The sequence below is a fragment of the Mesoplodon bidens genome (genome assembly GCF_964165515.1).
Source record: "Mesoplodon bidens genome assembly, chromosome: 12".
Lineage (NCBI taxonomy): Eukaryota > Metazoa > Chordata > Mammalia > Artiodactyla > Ziphiidae > Mesoplodon > Mesoplodon bidens.
The window spans coordinates 68,659,819-68,682,206 of NC_138168.1; the positions used below are offsets into that span (position 1 = coordinate 68,659,819).

General features: G+C 43.3%; 1 protein-coding gene across 1 annotated transcript; it reads left to right on the plus strand.

Annotated features, from left to right (window-relative positions):
* The first annotated feature begins 15,452 nt into the window (after window positions 1-15,452).
* Window positions 15,453-21,439, plus strand: HEBP2 (heme binding protein 2). The gene is made up of 4 exons (XM_081250690.1): window positions 15,453-15,606; window positions 16,181-16,316; window positions 17,276-17,456; window positions 20,891-21,439. Exons 1-4 carry the CDS (start codon window positions 15,508-15,510, stop codon window positions 21,087-21,089), a joined length of 615 nt encoding a protein of 204 aa, XP_081106816.1. The 5' UTR covers window positions 15,453-15,507; the 3' UTR covers window positions 21,090-21,439.
* Window positions 21,440-22,388: the final 949 nt, after the last annotated feature.

Here is a 22,388-nt window from a genome sequence, read left to right on the forward strand (position 1 = left end):
GAAACACCTCTAGAGCTGTAGTAGTAAATAATGGTGAAATGTTTCAATATTAATAGTAAAGGACAGTTGCAAACATTTTAGTTAAAAAAAATAATAAAGCTCTCCAAAATCCTCTCCTTTGTAGTGTTGCTCTTGCTTACTTTCTGATTTGCTTCCTAGAATGAGAGGATTTGGCTTAGTTACATGTAAATGTCTCACACTAGAATACTGTGGGTTGTCTGACTGTGCTGTGGCAGAACAAAGGGTAGCTGCTCTGACACATTATCTTGGGGGACACAGTGACAGTGTGTGCCTTCACCAAGCAGCAGGAACAAGAATAGAAATCAGTTTAACATTGGAAGGGAAAAGTCGAAATCTTGGATCACATGGTAAAGAGAAACACAGATAAGCTCTAACCGGAATCTTATCGCATAGTTCAAACTCTTGCTTTGCCGATGTCAAAACTAGAGTTCAGAGAGGTTAAGTAACTTGTCCAGTGTTAAGTACCACCTAAGAGGCAGAGCTGGGACCAGAAGCCTGGCCTCTCCCTCCCGGGCCAGAGCAGCTTCCACGGTGCCAGCTGGTCTCCCAAGGAATTGCAAATGTGGAATTTCAGTCCCCACTCCTGACTGGGGGTCAGGGCTCACAACAGGATGGACATAGCTCTGAGTTTGGAATGGGATACAAATCTCCCTCCATGATTTTCAAATGGGGAGGTAGAGGTGGGTCATGTATACCACTTAGGGGCTGTATCAGGATACCCATGGGGGTGGTTATCAGGGTAAGAACCACACATGGTTCTTAAACTCATACTCATTGCTGGAATTTCGGGGGAAAAACTATTTTCAGTGTTTTCACAGTATAAACTGCAAAACTAAACAAACTTTTGATGGTTCAAAATGAACAAAAAATGACTCTTTAAAGTTTTTTTTTTTTTTCCCGGTCTGCAGGCCTCTCACTGTTGTGGCCTCTCCCGCTGCGGAGCACAGGCTCCGGACGCGCAGGCTCAGCAGCCATGGCTCACGGGCCCAGCCGCTCCGCGGCATGTGGGATCTTCCCGGACCGGGGAGTGAACCCATGTCCCCTGCATAGGCAGGCGGATTCTCAACCACTGCGCCACCAGGGAAGCCCCTTTAAAGCTTTTTTGACATGAGCGTTTTTATGCTAGACATGCAACGTGGTATAGTTTTAGAAAAATAAAGTAGGATGCGTTACTTTTCAAACATAATCTGATAGAAATAATTTCTTTGAGGGCTGAAGCAAAATATAATCTATTTGAGTGAAAAAAATCAATAATATTTCTTTCAGGAAAATTGTACTGAACAATTCTCTAATGGTCTTTAAGGGAAGTAAATAAGCAAATGGAAATGAGAAGCTCAGCAGACAGCCTTCTTTTTTTAATCCTAAGAATCTAGTTCTCTTGGGAGACTCTGTTGAGTCTTTCCCAACTGCCATTTCTTCCTCTTTCCTTGCTAACAGAACCCTGATTTGGTTCTGGGATGCTGGAACCACCTGTGAGAGGCAGACCAGATCCCACCCGATGACAGGGGATGCATCATGATAATTAATTATGGTGATCTCAATTCCTTCACTGGCGGCTGATTTGGTCTTTGGGACTGAAGGAGAGATCTACACAGGAGGAGAGGCTTGGTCTAAAAACGATTGCCTCATATTAAAAATAAATGCATGGAAGGAGATTCTCTTCCTCTTTGCTGGATGTTATGTATCTGCATGTGATGCTTAGAGCTGCAACAGCCATCCTGCAACCATGAGGCAAGACATCAGCCAGAACTAGTATTGAGGACAGTAGAGTAGAAAGATGGAAAACACCTGGGTTGATGATTGTCAAGCAGCTGAATAACCCTGCAACTATCTATATTTTAATGAGAGAATACCTTGCCTACTGCTTAAAGCCATTTAAGCCATGCTTGTTACTTGTAGACAAAAGCATCCCAATTGCCACAATTTCAAAGGCTAATAAGGAAATGCATTGCCATGTTTAAAAATGTTCTGATAGACTTACTTGAAATAAGTAGTCAGTGTTAGGACTCATTGAAGATGTTGTCAATGATGTAGCTAAGGAAACATTTTCTCTTATGGAAGCAAACTGAAGAATTGAAGAAAATAAACTACAGCTAAACTACTGCCAAACTACAGCCCCTAGGCAAAATCCTACTTGCAACCTGTTAATTGTACATTCTGTGAGACAAGACTGAGTTTTACAGTTTTTAATAGTTAGAAAAAATCAAAAGAAAACTATTTCATGACACATGAAAACTACATGAATTAGAATTTTGGTGGCTAGAAATAAAGTGATTGGAACCCAGTCACGCCCACTTGCCTATGGCTGCCACATCAAGACTTGGGTAGTTACAACAGAGGCCACATGACCTTCAAAGCCTAAAATATTTACTATCGGTTCCGTTAGCGAAAAAGTTCGCTGAAACCTGCTGCACACCAGTGGACTTCAACCCTAGTTCCATGGTAGAATTACTCGAGCAACTGCTAGAAATACTGATACCAAGACCCATCTAGACCAATTAAACAGAAATAAAGCCAGTGATCCTAATACGAAGGCAAGGCGGAAAGTCCTTTCTCTAGGTAATGTGGGTGGGTACAAAATACAGGTGAGCTTCAATGTGGACAGAGGTACGGTAACAGGTTTAGAGAAAACTAGGTCTGTAAATCTAGCTTTGAACCATCATTTATAACGCAGCATTGTCTGTAAACCCCTTCCTGGAGCCATCAGCCTAATGTGCACCTGCCACCGATTCAATTCACAAAGCAGGATTTGCCAGCAGAATATTAGAAACAACAGTGTCAACAGTGCATCCTTGTTTAAATGTTTACACACCTGGCACACAAGGGTAGTACTAGCTGTTAGCACTCCGAGACAGAGAGTGGAATTTTTTAAAAAATCCAGGGATGAAAGAACTAGACCTTTAACAGCTAAAAAGTATTTGGGGAAGCAATAATTGTAGCCAGAAAAGATTAAGAATGGGAGGGAGTATAATAGGACCAGTGACCAGAATGTGGACATTTTCACTAAGTTCTACACGGGACGAGAAAACCATCACTCAGGTAACATTTTATACAAAGGAAAAGGAGTCCAGTTTCTGGCCTGGCATGAAAAAGAGCTTGAACGTCATTCCTCCATCCTAACAACAAGAAAAAGCTGAACAAACTGAAAAATCAACAACTCTTCTTAAATCCCTCAGAGAACTGAGGTCACAAACCGTTGGCCCCCAAATTAGAGAGGCAGACAGGCAGATACAAAGAATCACAACTTACCTGAGCAGAAATCCGCGAGCAGAAACGTCCTCAGGGACCAGCGCCAGGGTGGGGAAAGCTGAACTGTAACCGAAGGATTGCTGGAGGCTCAGAGTACACAAAGCTGAGAATTAAAAACTCCAGCGGGGCCCAAACTCAGTCAGTCTTGCCTCTAGGAGTCCTACCAGATTCTCACAGTGGAGCTCCGGGAAGAAAACCTTCTCGTGCTTCCAGCAGAAAGAGAAGAGGAACCATTTTGAAATGTGCCAGAACCTGCTGATCTTCTTAACAAGGTCTGCCCTCAGGAGAAACTACTTCACCAGGGCCTAACCTGCTGGGGTTTTATCAGAGCCTAACTCCCGTGGGGGGAGGGAAATTCCCAGCCCCAGCTGGTTCTAGTCTTAACTCTGCGGAAGGGAAATACCCAACTCCAGCCCTGCTAGTTCTCTTGTTCCAATTAATGGGGGAAAAGAAAAAGCAACAGAGAAGCACTTGTGAAGTTCACAGCCCAGCAGCGTAGGCTCACTACAAAACGGAGACCTAATCATAAAACTATAAAACGTTTTCCCTTGCCCCACACCTAACCACCAGCCACCACATTATTAAAGGCCTATTTACTGCAGTCCCTTTTACCTAGTACGTTGAGTTTACCTTTCAAGAAAAAGTTGTAAGTCATACTAAAAAGTAAAAAACACAGTTTGAAGAGACAGCAAGCATCAGAAACAGATTCAGAGATGGCAGGGATGTAACATAAATATGATTAATATGCAAGGGGCTCTAATGGAAAAAAAATAGACAACATGCAAGAATAGATGGGTAATGTCTGCAGAGAGATGGAAATTCTAAGAAAGAACCAAAAAGAAATGCTAGAAACCAAAAACACTAACAGAAATGAAGAATGCCTTTGATGGGCTTATCAGTAGACTGGATACAGCTGAGGAAAGAATCTCTGAGCTTAAGGAAATGCTAATAGACACTTCCAAAATGGAAAAGCAAAGAGAAAAAAACCTGAAAAAATAGAATCAAAGCAGAATATACAAGAACTGTGAGACAACTACAAAAGGGGTTACGTACGAGTAATGGGAATCCCAGAAAGAGAAAAGAACAGGAGAAATATCTGAAGCAACAACGGTGGCAAATTTCCCTACATTAATGTCAAACCACAGATCCAGGAAACTCAGAGAATATCAAGCAGGAATAATGCCCAAAACAAAGCAAAGCAAAACAAAACAAACAAACAAAAACTATACCTAGGCACATCATATTCACACTGCAGAAAATCAAAAATAAAGAAAAAATCTTGAAAGAAGCTGGCGGGGTGGGGGGGGGAGTTGGGGGAGAGAACCTTACCTATAGAAGAGGAAAGATGAGAATTACACACAACTGCTCCTCAGAAACCAGGTGGTCCCAAAGACCAAATCAGCCCCTAGTAAAGGAACTGAGATCACCATCTTCTGATGTTAGAATAAGGTATCATAAGCATCAACAAACTCTTAAGCCCCGCCATATTCTTCGTGCAGTGCAGGACTCTCAATATAGAGTTAAAACTTACCTTCTCCTTCTCCAATTCCCCAGCGTTTTCAGACAATACACATAGTTGGATGTTTTGAAGGGCCAACATTAGCATTCATCTTCTCCATCTGGATTCGGGACAAGGTGAGGCCAAAGTTAAATTTTCTCACTTCAAACACTGAATCCTCTTGGTTCTAAATTATTCATTAGTTACTCCTTTATCACATTCATAAGACCTGTCTCAGAGGGTTGTTAGAAGGATACAACGTTAAAACACACATCTGCCAAAAAGGCAGAGTAAGTACTAGTGCCTTTCTGTATTTATCATCCCGTATAACACATCACGTGTTCTTACTCTCTTGTAGGGAAACTAAGACATCAGGGCCTGCCTGTCCGTTAGCCTCACCAGGCACCATGCTTAGAGCTCACATGATTTTTAGGGGCCCATAAAAATGTTTTAATTTCTTTTACAATCAGAATTTAAAAAGTTAACTTCGGGGGTCAAAGATTATATGCATCTTTATACCAGCAGAGTCATAAAATATAATTTTTGTATTTTTCTACAGAGGAAGGGACCCACCAAGGCAAAAGTACCTTGGGCCTGTCACAGTTATAATGCAGCCCTGGGAGAGAGGCTATCCGAGTTCAAAGCAAGCCAGCTTCAGGCAAGGAAACGAGAAATCTGAATTTTTTCAGAGGAAATACCTGTGTTCTCTCTCTCCTCCCTACACAAACAATGGTTCTAGCCACACTTTCCTTCCCTCTCTCCTCTCATTTTGTTAATGTCATCATAAAAATAAACATGTAAGTGATCTCAGTAAGTTTTCTCCTATAGGCAGAATATATAAGAACGCAATAGGTGTGTTCAATCAGCAAGGGATCAGGTGAGTTCAAAGAACCAATTTCAGTTCTTAATGAACAGGTCCAGAGTTTTTACTCACAAAAGACCATACTAAGAACTACTATTTATCAGGATACAACATGCACAACATTGGGCTAAGAGATAAACAGGCATTATCTCTTGGAATCCTGAAAAATCATATGAGGTGAATACCATCCATTTGTACAAATAAAGAAACAGATTCAATACGGCTGAACCACACGCCCAAGGTCACACACCAGGAAGTAGGAGGGTTGGGATGGAAAGCCAGACTCTTAAACCTTGAAGGAGGCACCTTCTTCTGATCTGGTGGAGGGATGGCTTTATATGTTGAAGGGCGCAAGCTGTAGAATTCGTGACTATGGCACGACTGAAGCCATGGTAGGCCCAGAAACTGATACCCAATTCCAGTTCACTGGTATTAAAAAAAAGATGTCAACACGTACACTCTCACAAGTAGCATGAACCATGTACAGACCACATATGCAGGCTTTGCCTTGGTTTATCCTCTATTTCAAGTGCAGGTCCAAAGAGTTGCAGATGTGAAAGCAACAACAGTGGAGTCCAGCCCGTCTCTACTGCATCCGTTCTGTTCTCAGCCCTAGAGAAGCTAATGTCAACTCATCACATGGTATTCCATGTGTACAGGAAATGTGAACCTGGAAAAATTCCCCAGGTTTCTGAACATTAAATAAATAATAAAAACCAAACTAAAACACCAAATGTATGTAATGTATTTAAGTATGAATTTATATTAATTTCTTCTAAGAGATTTTTGAGAACATTGGCTACCTATTGTGGTGTATTTGGTTGTCTACTTTTACTTCAAAGCATGAACCATTTTAAAATCAGTGTGGATCTCCCTCTCTGTCTTTACAAACACTCACCACAGTCTCAGAAGTTATATCATACTCATATTGAGTAGAATTGATGTTTTAATGTTTAAAGACATTCCCAGCTTTAGACCTTTGCTTTCTTATCCTCAACCCCACATTCAATAGGTGTCTCTTCATTTTCTGTGGCCCATGAGAAAGGTGGTTCACCAGTGCTTCTAAAGACACTCGATCACGGTCTGTGTCTGATAAATTCGGACTGGCATTCATTCAACGTTTATCAAGCAATTCTGTGTCAGGCACTGAGCAAAGTGCTAAGTGTAAGTGGAGCTTCGTGGGTTGTTTTGTGTCTAAATCATGGATGAGTATTAAAATTCTCACCAAAGCTAAAGGAGAAACCAAGCAAAAGAAAAGATTACATTTTCTGTTAGAATACCAAGCTGCTACCCATTTTACAGTTATCATATTTGAGATCATGGTAACTATAAAAAGACCAACTACTTAATTACATTGTGGGTAGAAGAATGGCCTCAGTTTAAACAATGACCTGAATGTAAAATATGTGGAGACTAGGACCAAACTTTATACACTTCTAAAACCCACCAACCCCTACTACAACACTATACATAGATGATACATATAATAACTCTTCCAGTTATTATTCCTGAAAAAAAGTCACCTCAAACAGAGTGGCATAAAAAATAACCATTTTATTACGCTCACAGATTCTGTGGATACTGTTTTTGTCTGCTCCATGACCTCTGAGGCCTCAGCTTGGAAGGATGGAGGCTGTCTGGAGGACAGGGAGTTGGAGCCATCTGAACCCTTGGTCACTCACACGTGTGGTGGTTGATGCCACCTGTCAGTCAGGACATCAGCTAGGAACCTATACATAGCTCTCTGTGGAGCTGCTTGGGCTTCCCTTCAGCATGGTTGTTGTATTTCTCAGAGTAGGTGTCCTTAGAACTTGGTGGAGGTCTTTAATGACCTAGCCTCAGAAGTCACACAGTCTGCCCAGTTTCAAGGAAAGGGAGCAGAGACCTCATTCTCTCAATGGGAGGTGCGTCAAAGTCACATAATAAGAACAGCATGTTGGATGGGAGATAATGCTGCAACTATCTTTGGGAACCAAAATCTGCCACAAGTATGGAATAATCAATGAATGATCAAACGATATCATCAGCAATTGGCATTAGTACTTATCTCAAATATTTGAAATCTTCTTTGACGACACAGTGTGATTGCACTTTCACACCCTCTTGAAGTCAGTTAAGGCCCGATGACTCGCTTTGATCAATGAAATATGAATGGAAGTAACTAATATAACTTAGTGCAGGAAGCATTTACAGTCAATCCTCATTAATCACAGATTCCATATTTACAAATTCACCTACTTGCTGATATATATTTGTAACCCCCAAATCAATACAGCACTTTCTGGATCGCAGGTGGATATGTGCATGCGTAGAGTGGCGAAAAAGCTGAGCCACTGGCTGTGCATTCCCAGCTGAGGTCGATCAAGGCTAAGCTCTGCCTTCTACTTTGAGGTCTTATATGATAAATGAGTGTCCTTTCCACAGTTTATTTAGTGCCACATTTTTCACATTTTTGTGCTTCTTGTTGGTGATTTTGCTATTTTAAATGCCCCCCAAGCAGTGCTGAAGTGCTATCTAGTGCTCCTAAGTGCAAGAAGGCTGGGATGTGCCTTTCAGAGAAGATATATGTTATATACACTTCATTAAGGCATAAGTTACAGTGTTGTTTTTTGTGAGTTCAATGTTAATGAATTAACAGTATATATTAAATGAGTTATCTTTATACAATAACACATAAAACAAGGTTATATATTGATCTGTTGATGAAAATGTAACCAGAGGCTCACAGGAACCTAAGTCTGTATTTCTTCTAGAAGCGATGGTTCAGTATTGACTAGTTCAACGTCTGTGGTGACCTTACAGAACATATATACCTGCCGTGAATAATAAGAACCAGCTGGAATTCCTGCTGCAGGATTCTCCCATGCTTGCTCCCTGCTGGCATGAACTTGGAGGACCCTGGTGATATAAAGGTGCCACAAGTGCTGTAAATCTTAAAATATCTTCATAATGTCACATAAACATCAATTAAATATGAGCTGATAGAAAGAAAAATTTTACCTTAATTAATCAACAAGAAAACTAGCTAGATTATTTGACACATGAGTATAAAACTTGAGCCTTCTGAATTTCATTGTTTGTTCTAACTGAAATTATATTAGTTTAAAATAAATCCTTTTCTTTCCTTCCTTCTTTCATATGACTAATTATCACCTTGTAAATATAGATAATTCAGCTTAGTCACCTGCTGTTATCTTCATTAATTGTATATTCCACACCTTATAAAATGAATGTCTCCAAATTTAGCCTCAGTTTTTCTACAAATAAAATGCTCTTGCCTTCAAAAAGCATCAATAACTGTAAAAGGTTTGGTGCAGATGAAAAAGAACAACAGATATCTTAAGCAACAGTGTAAATTACTTCCCTTTCTTCTTTAAAAAAAAAATAAAACCTTTCTGTAAAGTAAAACTATTCTTAGCTTTGCAAAGTTACCTACACAATGGATCACACCTGTTACATAAGTTAAAATAATAAGGCTATTTTAAAAAATAAGTCAAAATTCATTATTAAGCCTTCACTAAATAATTCAAATTTAGCTCAGCATAATAATAGATTTGCTATAACACTAGAAAGTGTCAGGTATCCGCAGGCCACTGCATACCTGTTTGGGCCAGGAAGGGGAAGGAAAGGTAAAGACATCAATTGCTTTGAAAACAGGAGGCCCATACATCAGGGTATTATTCAGCAATAAAAAGGAATGAAGTACTGATACATGCTACAACATGGATGACTCCTGAAAACATTACACTAAATGAAAGGAGCCGGTCACCAAAGATCACATATTATATATAATTCCATTTATATGAAATGTCCAGAATTGGCAAATCCATAGAGACAGAAAGTAGATTAGTGATTGCCAGAGGCCTGGAGGTTGGGAGTGACTGCTAAATTGTACAGGGCTTCTTCCTGGAGTGACAGAATGCTCTGGAATTAGTGATGATGCCTGTATAACATAGTGAATATACTGAAAAACAATGAATTGTATACTTTAAAATGGTGACTTTTATGTTATGTGAATTATATATCAAAACAAAAAAATGTAAAGCACTAGGCATACCCACTAGGATGGCCATACTAATAAAGCCAGATAATAAGTGTTGGTAAGGATGTGGAGAAACTGCCCATACCCCACTGGTGAAAATGTAAAACCACTTTATTTATTTTAAATTATTTTTTATTTTTTAAATTTTACTTTCTGGCTGCACCATGTGGCTTCTGGGATCTTAGTTCCCCAACCCGCGCCCTGGCAGTGGAAGAGTGGAGTCCTAACCACTGGACCACCAGGGAATTCCCATGGTGCAGCCACTTTAAAACACAGTTTGGCAGTTCCTCAAAAAGTTAAATATAGAGTTAGCAATTAACCTAGCAATTCCATTCCTAGGTATTTACCCAAGAGAAAGAAAACATATGTCCATATAGAAACCTGTATACGAGTGTGTAGAACAGTATTGCTACTCATAATAGCCAAAAGTTTGAAACAATTCAAATGTTCATCAGCTGATGAATGAATAACAAAATGTTTATCCAACTGAATATTTTTCAGCCATTAAAAGGTATGAAGTACTGATACATGTCACAACAGGGATGAACCTTGAAAACATTTTGCTAAGCAAAAGTAGCTAGTCATAAAAGACCACGTTCTATATGCTATGTTTGTGTCCTCCAAGATTCGTATGTTGAAATCCTGATGCCCAATGTGATGGCACTGAGGTGAGGCCTTTGGGAGGTAATTAAGTCATCAGGGCAGACCACTCACAAACGGGATTAGCGCCCTTATAAGAGACCAGAGAGAGCTCCTTGCCTCTTCCACCATGTGAGGAGACCATAAGTAGTCCCACCAGGAAGAAGGCCCTCATCTGACCTTGCTGGCACCCTGATCTTGGACTTCCAGCCTCCAGAAGTGTCAGAAGCACATTTCTGTTGTTTGTAAGCTACCCAGTCTGCAGTGTTTTGTTAGAGCAGCCCAATGTATTGAGATACTGTATGATCCCATTTATAGGAAATGTCCAGAAGAGAAATAAGGAGCAGATTAGCAGTTGCCTAGGACTGGGTGGTGGAGGATTGAAGAATGATGGCCAAAGCGGTTTCAATGGCGTTTCTTTTAGGGGGTTGAAGATGATGGCAATGTTCTAAAATTCATTGTGGTTGATGTTTACACAACTGTGAATATACACTAAAACCCACTGAATGGTATGCCTTAAGTGGGTGAATTATATGGTAAGTGAATTTTATCTCAATAATTCTCTTAGAAAAAAATACAGAATAAATCTAACCAAAAACTTTCAAAATCACTAGGGTCTGGCCACTGTCCCTTCTCTCTCTCCCATCCCACCTTCCCAGCCTGTTAGGTCTGGTGGGATGACTCAGAGGTGTGGGGGTCATTTGGGTGGAAGAGGACAAGAAACAAGTACAGTTGAAGATTTTCTCCAGGTGGGACTGTGGTCCCACCCACTTCCTCTCCCTAGGGTCCCTGACAGGGTGTTTGGGCCCTAAGCCATCTAGGTTGAGTGGGGCTGCCTGCTTGCCCCGGGCTGGGTCCCCAGATCCAACCTGCGCAGGAGCATTCGGCCCACCAGGGTGCGAACTGGGGCGGCCAAGGTCAGAGTCGGTAGGAGCATTTCCCCTCCCCGCCCCCACTCCCACCTTTCACTGAAGGCACCCAGAGGGCGGGCCTCCCTCACTTCCCTTCCCAGGAGTAGACCGTCAGCAGAACCAGTTCCCTGCGGGTGGGGCCATGGGAGAGGTTCCCAGACTGGTTATACCAGAAACCCCACTGGCCCCCTGCTCTGTCCTCTGCCTGCGGCTCCCAGAGTGGATACCTCTGTGTACCTGTTAATTAAAAAACAAGGGCGGGGCTTCCCTGGTGGCGCAGTGGTTGAGAGTCTGCCTGCTACTGCAGGGGACACGGGTTCGAGCCCTGGTCTGGGAGGATCCCACATGCCACGGAGCAACTAGGCCCGTGAGCCACAGCTACTGAGCCTGCGCGTCTGGAGCCTGTGCTCCGCAACGAGAGGCCGCGATAGTGAAAGGCCCGCGCACCGCGATGAAGAGTGGCCCCCGCTTGCCACAACTAGAGAAAGCCCTCGCACAGAAACGAAGACCCAACACAGCAAAAATAAATAAATAAATTACTAAAAAAAATAAAGAGCCCTTTAAAAAAAAAAAAAAAAAAAACAAGGGCGGGCCCACGCTCAAACATCAACCCCCACCCACCTAGGTCCACCCCACCCTTGCTTATGTTCCACCCCTGTGCCTAAACTCCGCCCCCATAGCCAAGGCTTTTTTTTTTTTTTTTTCTCTTTTAGATTGGGGTTCTGTTTTACCTTGTTGATTCATTGCTGTTGATTCTTTTATTTTTCCTAATAAATCTTTTAATATTCTAACTTTTATTCTTTATACTTTGTTAGTGATCTCTCCTTTTGGCTTGTTTCCGCCCCCCACCCACCTTTTTTTATTCTTTTTTCTGTTGTGGTTTTATTTTACCTTGTTGCAGTTGTTTCAATTATAGTTTTATTTTTCCTAATACATATTTTTTACCTTTCTAATTTTATTTTGTTTTCTATGCTTTGATATTGTACTGCTCCTCTTTTTCTTTCTATCTTCTTCCTTTTTTTTTTTTTTTTTGGTTTTTTTTTTTTACCGTGCCACGAAGCTTGCGGGATCTTGGTTCCCCGGCCAGATTTCGGGCCCGAGCTCCTGTGGTGGGAGCTCCAAGTTGAAACCACTGGACTAACAGAGAACCTCAGAATCCAGGGAATATCAATTGGAGTGAGGCCTCCCAGAGGTCCTCATCTCAGCACCAAGACCTAGCTCTATCCAGCTGCTTACAAACTCCAGGGCTGGATGTCTCAGGCCAAACAACCAGTAAGACAAGAATATAGCAGCTCCCATAAAAAAAAAAAATGATATTACAAAAAAATTTGTTACAGATGACGGAGCAAGGTAAAAACCTACAAGACCAAATAAATGAAGACAAAATAAGCAACCTCTGAAAAAGAATTCAGAGTATTTATAGTAAAGATGATCCAGAATCTCGGAAACAGATGGAGAAAATACAAGAAACATTTAACATTTAACAAGGACCTAGAATCTGGTGGAGTAGCAGGAACCAAAATTAATGCACAGAAATCTCTTGCATTCCTATATACTAATGACGAAAATTCTGAAAGAGAAATTAAGGAAACACTCCCATTTACCATTGCAACAAAAAGAATAAAATACCTAGGAATAAACCTACCTAAGGAGACAAAAGACCTGTATGCAGAAAACTATAAGATACCGATGAAAGAAATTAAAGATGATACCAACAGATGGAGAGATATACCATGTTCTTGGATTGGAAGAATCAACATTGTGAAAATGACTGTACTACCCAAAGCAATCTACAGATTCAGTGCAATCCCCACCACACTAACAATGGCATTTTTCACAGAACTAGAACAAAAGATTTCACAATTTGTATGGAAACACAAAAGACCCTGAATAGCCAAAACAATATTGAGAAAGAAAAACGGAGCAGGAGGAATCAAGCTTCCAGATTTCAGACTGTACTACAAAGCTACAGTAATCAAGACAGTATAGTACTGGCACAAAAACAGAAATATAGATCAGTGGAACAGGATACAAGGCCCAGAGATAAACCCACGTACATATGGTCACCTTAACTTTGATAAAGGAGGCAAGAGTATACAATGGAGAAAAGACAGCCTCTTCAATAAGTGGTGCTGGGAAAACTGGACAGCTACATGTAAAAGAATGAAATTAGAACCCTTCCTAACACAAACACAAAAATAAACTCAAAATGGATTACAGGGCTTCCCTGGTGGCGCAGTGGTTGAGAGCCCGCCTGCCGATGCAGGGGACACGGGTTCGTGCCCCGGTCCGGGAAGATCCCACATGCCGCAGAGCGGCTGGGCCCGTGAGCCATGGCCGTTGAGCCTGCGCATCCAGAGCCTGTGCTCCGCAACGGGAGAGGCCACAACAGCGCGAGGCCCACATACCGCAAAAAAAAAAAAAAAAAAAAAAAAAAATGGATTACAGACCTAAATGTAAGGACAGACACTATAAAACTCTTAGAGGAAAACATAGGCAGAACACTCTGTGACATAAATCATAGCAAGATCCTTTTTGACCCACCTCCTAGAGTAATGGAAATAAAAACAAAAATAAACAAATGGGACTTAATAAAACTTAAAAGCTTTTGCACAGCAAAGGAAACCATAAAAAAAGATGAAATGACAACCCTCAGAATGGAAGAAAATATTTGCAAGTGAAGCAACTGACAAAGGATTAATCTCCAAAATATACAAGCAGCTCATGCAGCTCAATAACAAAAAAACAAAAAACCCAATCCAAAAATGGGCAGAAGACCTAAACAGACATTTCTCCAAAGAAGATATCCAGATTGCCAACAAACACATGAAAGAATGCTCAACATCACTAATCATTAGAGAAATGCAAATCAAAACTACAATAAGGGGCTTCCATGGTGGCGCAGTGCTTGAGAATCCGCCTGCCGATGCAGAGGACACGGGTTTGTGCCCCGGTCCGGGAAGATCCCACATGCCACGGAGCGGCTAGGCCCGTGAGCCACGGCCGCTGAGCCTGCGCATCCGGAGACTGTGCTCTGCAATGGGAGAGGCCACAACAGTGAGAGGCCCGCGTACCGCAAAAAAACAAAAACAAAAACAAAAACCTACAATGAGGTATCACCTCACACTGGTCAGAATGGCCATCATCAAAAAATCTACAAACAATAAATGCTGGGGAGGGTGTGGAGAAAAGGGAACCCTCTTGCACTATTGGTGGGAATGTAAATTGGTACAGCCACTACGGAGAACAGTATGGAGGTTCCTTAAAAAACTAGAAATAGAATTACCATATGACCCAGCAATCCCACTACAGGGCATATACCCTGAGAAAACCATAATTCAAAAAGAGACATGTACCACAGTGTTCACTGCAGCACTATTTACAATAGCCAGGACACGGAAGCAACCTAAGTGTCCATCGACAGATGAATGGATAAAGAAGATGTGGCACATATATACAATGGAATATTACTCAGCCATAAAAAGAAACGAAATTGAGTTACTTGTGATGAGGTGGATGGACCTAGAGTCTGTCATACAGAGTGAAGTAAGTCAGAAAGAGAAAAACAAATACTGTATGCTAACACATAGATAAGGAATCTTAAAAAAAAATGTTCTGATGAACCTAGGGGCAGGACAGGAATAAAGACACAGATGTAGAGACTGGACTTGAGGGCACGGGCAGGGGGAAGGGTAAGCTGGGACGAAGTAAGAGAGTAGCATGGACATATATACACTACCAAATGTAAAATAGCTAGCTAGTGGGAAGCAGCCACATAGCACAGGGAGATCAGCTGGGTGCTTTGTGACAACCTAGAGGGGTGGGATAGGGAGGGTGGGAGGGAGACAGAAGAGGGAGGGGATAAGGAGATATACTTATGCATATAGCTGATTCACTTTGTTATGCAGCAGAAACTAACACAACACTGTAAAGCAATTATACTCCAATAACGATGTTAAAAAAAAAAGGGTGGGGGCGGGAGAAACCCCCCGGGGGCGGGAGAAACACCCCCCCCCCCCCAAAGAAAGCCTGGCCAAACAGACCCTGCCATCGGTCTCCTGGGGGACCCGCAGGGGAGCGGCCGGCCAGGGTTGGGATCGCTGTCGCAGCGCCCCCTCCCGGCCTGGTTCCCGCAGTGCCCCGCGGACTCGGGGCTCCTGCAGTGTGTAGAGGCTGGCCGGGCGTCTACGGGGCGGGGACTCGGGGACACGCAGGCGGGGCGGTCCCCAGTGGCCCCCTTCCGGCGCAGCTCACCGGCCTCTTTCCCGGAGTGTCGGCGCCGCCCATGGCCGAGGTGTTGGAGCCCGATTCCGGGGCAGCCGAGGGCTCGGAGGCCCTCGCGGAGACGCCGGGCTGGGAAGCCCCGGAGGACGCAGGTCCCCAGGTACGCTCCACCCGCGGGCGCGAAGGGTGAGGGCCGGGGGGGGGGTGGGCAGCGTGGGGCTGTACTCGAGGTGATCTTCAGTGCAGCCGGAGGGTCCCATAGGTTTAACTTAAAAGCACATTTTAAAAAATGGTCGGAGTCCCTAGCTCCATTTCTGCACAAACGGGAAGATGCGGTCGGTAAGCCGTAGTTACCCCCAGGTTACTGGCTACATCTCAATTTCTTTTCTTTGCGGTTAAAAAAAAAAAAAAATCGACCACGTCCCAAAACCTGCGATGGGACCCTCCGGGCGGGGGCGGAACAGTTGCTTGCTTTTAACCCGAATCGAGCCGACTCTCCCTACCCCTGCTTGTGGGGCAGAGGCCGCCTGCGTCTCTTAATCCAAAGATGGGAGCCGCGGGGGGAGGAGCCCTGCCCGGTGCTGGGAAGCCAGAACCTCCGGCCGGGCCCCAGGGGAGCGCAGCCCCTGGACTGGCCGTCCCAGGTGGACCCGAGATCAAGGTACCTGTACTGCTGCATCTCACGTTCTGCCGTCTTAGAATTGCTTCCCCAAATTCCCCCTGTTCCATCTTAGCCTGGAAGTTATGAGATCCGACACTACGGACCTGCGAAGTGGGTCAGCACTTCAGTTGAGTCTATGGACTGGGATTCGGCCATGCAGACTGGCTTCACAAGGCTGAACAGCTACATTCAAGGCAAAAACGAGAAAGGTGAAGGCAGTTTACCTTGTAATTATACACACTGTATTGTGGTTGAGTGCCCTGGCTTATTGAGTTTTCGCTGATTAAATAAATACCTTTTAGAACAGAAAAATAACCAGATCATCAAAGACTTAATGTTTGGAGAGCAGGACTCTGCTGAGGACCCGAGGCGTCTAGAGGAGGGTAGTACTGGGCAGTGCTTTTTAGCCTCTGTTCTCCTTGTTTGTGATTCTGCTGGATGAACTGGGCCTCTGTGTAACTAGCATTAAGGCCTTTTCATGGCTAATGCTTTGAGATAATTTGGTGACTGGTAGGATAAGAGACATTAGGAGGCAGGAAGGGTCAAAGAACACAAGATCCAGGGTGTCAAGATATATCTTCTGGGGCTTCCCTGGTGGCGCAGTGGTTGAGAGTCCACCTGCCGATGCAGGGGACGCGGGTTCGTGCCCCGGTCCGGGAAGATCCCACATGCCGCGGAGCGGCTGGGCCCGTGAGCCATGGCCGCTGAGCCTATGCGTCCGGAGCCTGTGCTCCGCAATGGGAGAGGCCGCAACAGTGAGAGGCCCGCGTACCGCAAAAAAAAAAAAAAAGATATATCTTCTGGTTTGGCTCTCATGCTATTTATGTTTTAGCAGGTCACTTAGCCAATGGGACCTCTGTTTCCGAATTGTAAAAGTAAAGAATGAACTGGACTATGTGATCTCTCATTTCCCCTTCTATCCCTAAAACTATGGAATTTATTAATGAAAAATATTAATAATACAGAAAGTGTTGAATGTGGGCAGTGGATAATTGTCATTTTGCTCTTTTTTTTTTAAGATGAAAATTATCTTAAGGGTTAAATATTTATGTCAAGTAAAAATCAAGAAACTCAGGTCAAAAAATAAGTTTTTAAATGTAGTCATAAATACACTAAATCTGCTTTCACGGTCTCCTTTGCATTTAAATATATATTTTTTGTGGCACAGAGATGAAAATAAAGATGACAGCTCCAGTGACAAGCTACGTGGAGCCCGGTTCAGGTCCTTTTAGCGAGTCTACCGTTACCATTTCCCTGTATATCCCCTCTGAACAGCAATCTGATCCCCCCAGGCCTTCAGAGTCAAATGTCTTCATTGAAGACAGAGCTGAAATGACGGTGTTTGTACGGTAAGTGGTAGATAATTTATAACCTTTCTGACTGTTGGTTTTACTTGCGGGCACTCATAGTTTAGCTCCTGTGCAGCTTAGCTCCTATGCTTTTCCCCCTTCCATAAAAACAGGTCTAATGCATTTTGTGGTGTTTTCCTAGTGACTTAGTTTTATACGTTACTAAGGGTCCTTTACAAGAAATAACTAATATATTTAATGAGAAGGCTGATGCACACCTTCCACAGATAAGACACAATACAAATTATACACCGGACCTTCCCCCACAAAAGCAAAAGACTGTCCTTACCTGCCCTCTAGTTAAATTTGGAGAAAAATACCTTAAAACAATGCATGGTACCCCTCCTCTCAACTCGTAGTTTCTGATAGCCTCAAACTCTTCCCTTTGTTCCCCCAGCCCAAAGGATGGCAGCTGCTTCCCACAGTGACTGCCTCTGTTGGTTGGTTTACTGGTTCCTTACTCTGACCTTACAGTGCCTGTCTCAGTAAAGCGACTGATCAGCCTGCCGGCCTCCCCAGCAAGGACCGTCGTAGCCATCGGCAGCACACTCAGCCCCTGAATCTGGCCCAGTCGCCTCAGAAAGGGTCGTGATTCCGTTCCCTTCCTCCCCACTGTTACCTGCTCGGGCCCTCACCTTACAGGGACCGCAGCTAAGTCCTCTTTGCTACCCCAGTCCTCGGCACATGCCTGACACTCACCAGATACTCCGACGTTTTTCAGTCTCAGGTTCCACTTCAAGAGCCTCCCAGCTGTTCTCTCTGCCCACCAGTCTCCTCTCCCTGGCCCTCCACTCTGGAACCCTGATCGTTCTCACAACGACAGCAACAAAACCCCAACCTGTTACTGTGTTTAAAAATCTGTTGGCTTCCTCTTGCTTCCACGTGACATTCAGACCGTTCAGGTACACATCACCTGCAACATGCGGCCCAACCTGTCTCCCTGACAACTCCCCCCACCTCCCGCCCTTCACTGAGTAGGCTGAGTTCCTCCACATCTCTGTACCTTTGACCTTAGGCAAGTTACTGAGACCTTCCTTGCCAAAAATCTCATCTGTAAAATGTGTCTAATCACAGTACCTACCTACTATCTCACAGGGTTGCCATGAAGATCAGATGAGTTAATTTACCTAAAATACTTAGAACATGAGCATGATATTACTACATGCTTACTACATGTTGTATTACTACATGTAGTATTACTACAATACTACTACTATTACAGCTCCAGCTCCCTCTTTCTTCTCTTCCTGGAGAGCCTACTTTCATCCTTCAGGACTTAGATCAATTGGTACCTTGTCTGTGATGCCTTCCTCAGTTTCTCCAGTCAGCCAGCCATTCGTGCTATGGTTCTAAATTCTAATGACCTACTGATAGGCTGTAACTTCCTCAAGAATACAGCAACACGTTACTCTGCCCATATCCTTCGGCTCCTGGTGAGGCAGGTGTGTGTGGGGAGGCTCAGTATATGTCTGTGTCGTGAATAAAGCTGTGGATAGATCATTGTAGAACAACCTGTATTCAGAGGACAAAAGATGATTTCTAAGTAAGAGGCGCAAGACTTGATTTCAAGGAAGAAGTGGAATCTGAAACAGATTCCCTTTAGGCAGAACATTCCTTAAGGAAATAAATAATAAATTTAGGAGCAGAAACGTTTCTTAACACATGGTTCAGAATTATCATCATCAGTCAACATGATGGAAATTATAGAACAGTTTTATCAATTTATCTTCGACGTGTTATTTTATATACATGTGCATACACAGATTCCTCTACTTACTCAACTGGGATTTAGAAGGTACCGCATGCCAGGAATGACTAGGCGCCTGGTAGACATTGTTGAACAGAACAGGCCTGGTTCGTACCCTCGAGACCTTACATCTTATTTGAAGAATGGTAGGAACGATCTTTTCCACTGGCACATTGACAATAAACTTTATGCTAAAGAAGGCATATTAGGAATGTTTTTGTGCCTGTTTTTCCTATTCTCAGCCTTCAAATTCATCATGTTTACATTTCAGCAACTCAGCTAGGTCGGTATGCTGTCATGATTTAATCTCAGGGTATTTTTGTTTATATACTTTAAAATCTACACTTAAATTTCTATTTTCCCACTTTTTATGCAAATCTTTTGACTGTCTTTTCATCCCCATCCTCTTAGCAACCTCCTAACTGGCCCCTTCTCTCCAATCTAGTTCCCATCTCTCTGCCTATATTCTTACCCAGATCTAATCAAGTTACTTTTCTGCTTTTCCAACATGCATTGGAATAATCTCAAAAGGCCTTAGGATGATGTACAAGGTTCCTCCTTCCAGCTCTGACTCACCTTTCTTTCTTTTTTTTTTTTTTATTAATGAATGAATTAATTTTTGGCTGGGTTGGGTCTTCGTTGCTGCACGCGGGCTCTCTCTAGTTGCGGCGAGCGGGGGCTACTCTTCGTTGTGGTGCGCGGGCCTCTCATTGCGGTGGCTTCTCTTGTTGTGGAGCACGGGCTCTAGGCACGCAGGCTCAGTAGTTGTGGCATGTGGGCTCTAGAACGCAGGCTCAGTAGTTGTGGCGCATGGGCTTAGTTGCTTCGCGGCATGTGGGATCTTCCCGGACCAGGGCTCGAACCCATGTCTTCTGCCTTGGCAGGCGGATTCTCAATCACTGCGCCACCAGGGAAGTCCTGACTCACTTTTCTGACCTCATTTTATGCCTCACTATGAAGTTGCTTTGTATTTCTGGACTTTTGTTCTTTTCTTATCCCTCTCCTTTCTCTGCCCAGCAAAATTATCCTCCATTCCAGGCCCCACTCAGAGACACACCTTGCCCCAATGTAATCATATCCTCAGTGTTCCCAAGCACTTTGATTCTGTCTCTGTTAAAGCTTTTCTCAGACTGTACAGAGCTGCCAAAATGTCCATCTCTTCCATATAGGGTCAAAACTTAATGTTCATCTGTAATACAGTGCCTGCCCTTTTTCTAAGGAGAAAAAGAAAGGGGAAATGTTCGATAGAAAATGGAAAGACTGAAAGGGAGGCTGCCAAGGGGGATTCATTGTGGCTCTCTGACCAGGAGCATCAGCAGTACAGGAGACTGTTGGAAATGCAGGCTCTTGGGCCCCAGCCCAGACCTCCTGAACCTGCGTTTTCCCAGGTGACTCGCATGCACATTAGAGCTTGAGAAGCACAGAGTTAGAGCACAAGATGGCATAACTTCCAAATCTGCCCAACAGCTGGGACGTATTGCCGCCTCCTGGGTCCCCTCGGTGCGTGTGAGGTCACACTGAGCCTGGGAACCAGAGGAAGGGAACAGTCAGTTCAGCTGTCAAGAGGGAGGGGCTTTGAAACCGCACTCCGTCCAGGTTTCTTTGTATCAGCTCCCACTTTTCTTCTTAGACTGACCTTCACATCAGTATTAAAATCATTTATGGTCATTTACTTTCTCCTTTGTAGGTCTTTCGATGGATTCTCTAGTGCCCAAAAGAATCAAGAACAACTCTTGACATTAGCAAGCATTTTGAGGGAAGAAGGAAAAGTTTTCGATGAAAAGGTTTACTACACCGCAGGCTACAACAGTCCTTTCAAATTGCTTGATAGAAAAAATGAAGTGTGGTTGATTCAGAAAAAAGAACCCTCCAAAGAAAGGGAATGAGAAAATGAGAGGAAGGTCCATTGCCAGGGGCAAAACTTCTGTTTAACATAGACGTCAGCATTACCCATAAGCAAAATGTGTCTAGTAGCTCTACCTGAGAGTACTACTATGAATTGAGCTTATTTCCACTGTGCCTTTTTAATGCTTGAAGCTTTAGATACACGGATAACAGGGGACAGTATTCTATAAACATGTAAATCGATCTTTATTTCTATGAGGCTCCAGGGGAACGTCATGTTACTTCCGCCTTCTTCACTGTATCACAATCATGTTGCCTTATTTCTACTTTGGATTTGTGTCAGTTGGATGTTACCGCCTCCAGATATTATCAATAAAAATGCTAAAGTTTATCCTGTGTGGAACTACAAGGCCGTCAAGCCTAGAGAACTCAAGTTCAGTTGGAAACAGAAATCAAAGTGTCTTTTGCAGCTGCCACTGTTACTTTTTCTGTTGAGCCCTCTTTCCTATCTGCCCGCTGCTCCCCACACGAGAAAAGCTCTCACAATACTCAAAAGTGTTGCTAATATTCCGTGACAAAAAATAAATGTATGAAGTTAGGGACTTCCTATTTTATTTTGATACTCAAGAGAGGCATGTTTTTTCTGAAGTAATGTATACAAACGTAGACTTTTAAAATTCACTTGAGGGGCTTCCCTGGTGGCTCAGTGGTTGAGAATCCTCCTGCCAATGCAGGGGACACGGGTTCGGGCCCTGGTCCGGGAAGATCCCACATGCCACAGAGCAACTGAGCTCGTGAGCCACAACTACTGAGCCCGCGTGCCACAACTACTGAAGCCCTTGTGCCTAGATCCCGTGCTCCACAACAAGGAAAGCCACCACATTGAGAGGCCCGCGCACCGCAACTAAGAGTAGCCCGCGCTCTCTGCAACTAGAGAAAGCCCGTGCACAGCAACGAAGACCCAACACAGCCAAAAATAAGTAAATAAATAAATTAAAGAAAAAAAAATCACTTGAATCTTTAAAGTATTTTATGCAGTATTTTTATATACTGAATCAGTATATAAAAATGATTCAGTATTCAAAGAGGGGTTTGCTGCAAAATCAAAGAGGTTGAAATTTGGACCTAATTGTATTGGAACACGCTTGTCCTGGAGAAGAGTGTCAGTCAGATATCTGAAAGCCTGTCATGGGAAGGTCATAGCTTTACTGGGGGCTTCTAGTGGAGGATGGCTGTAGGCACGAAGGAGAAAAGCAGCTTGGAGCTCAGTGACTTCCCAACAGGTAAAGCTGCCCACGAATGACATTACTTCCCGTTCCCATCACTGTGTGTGTTCAAGC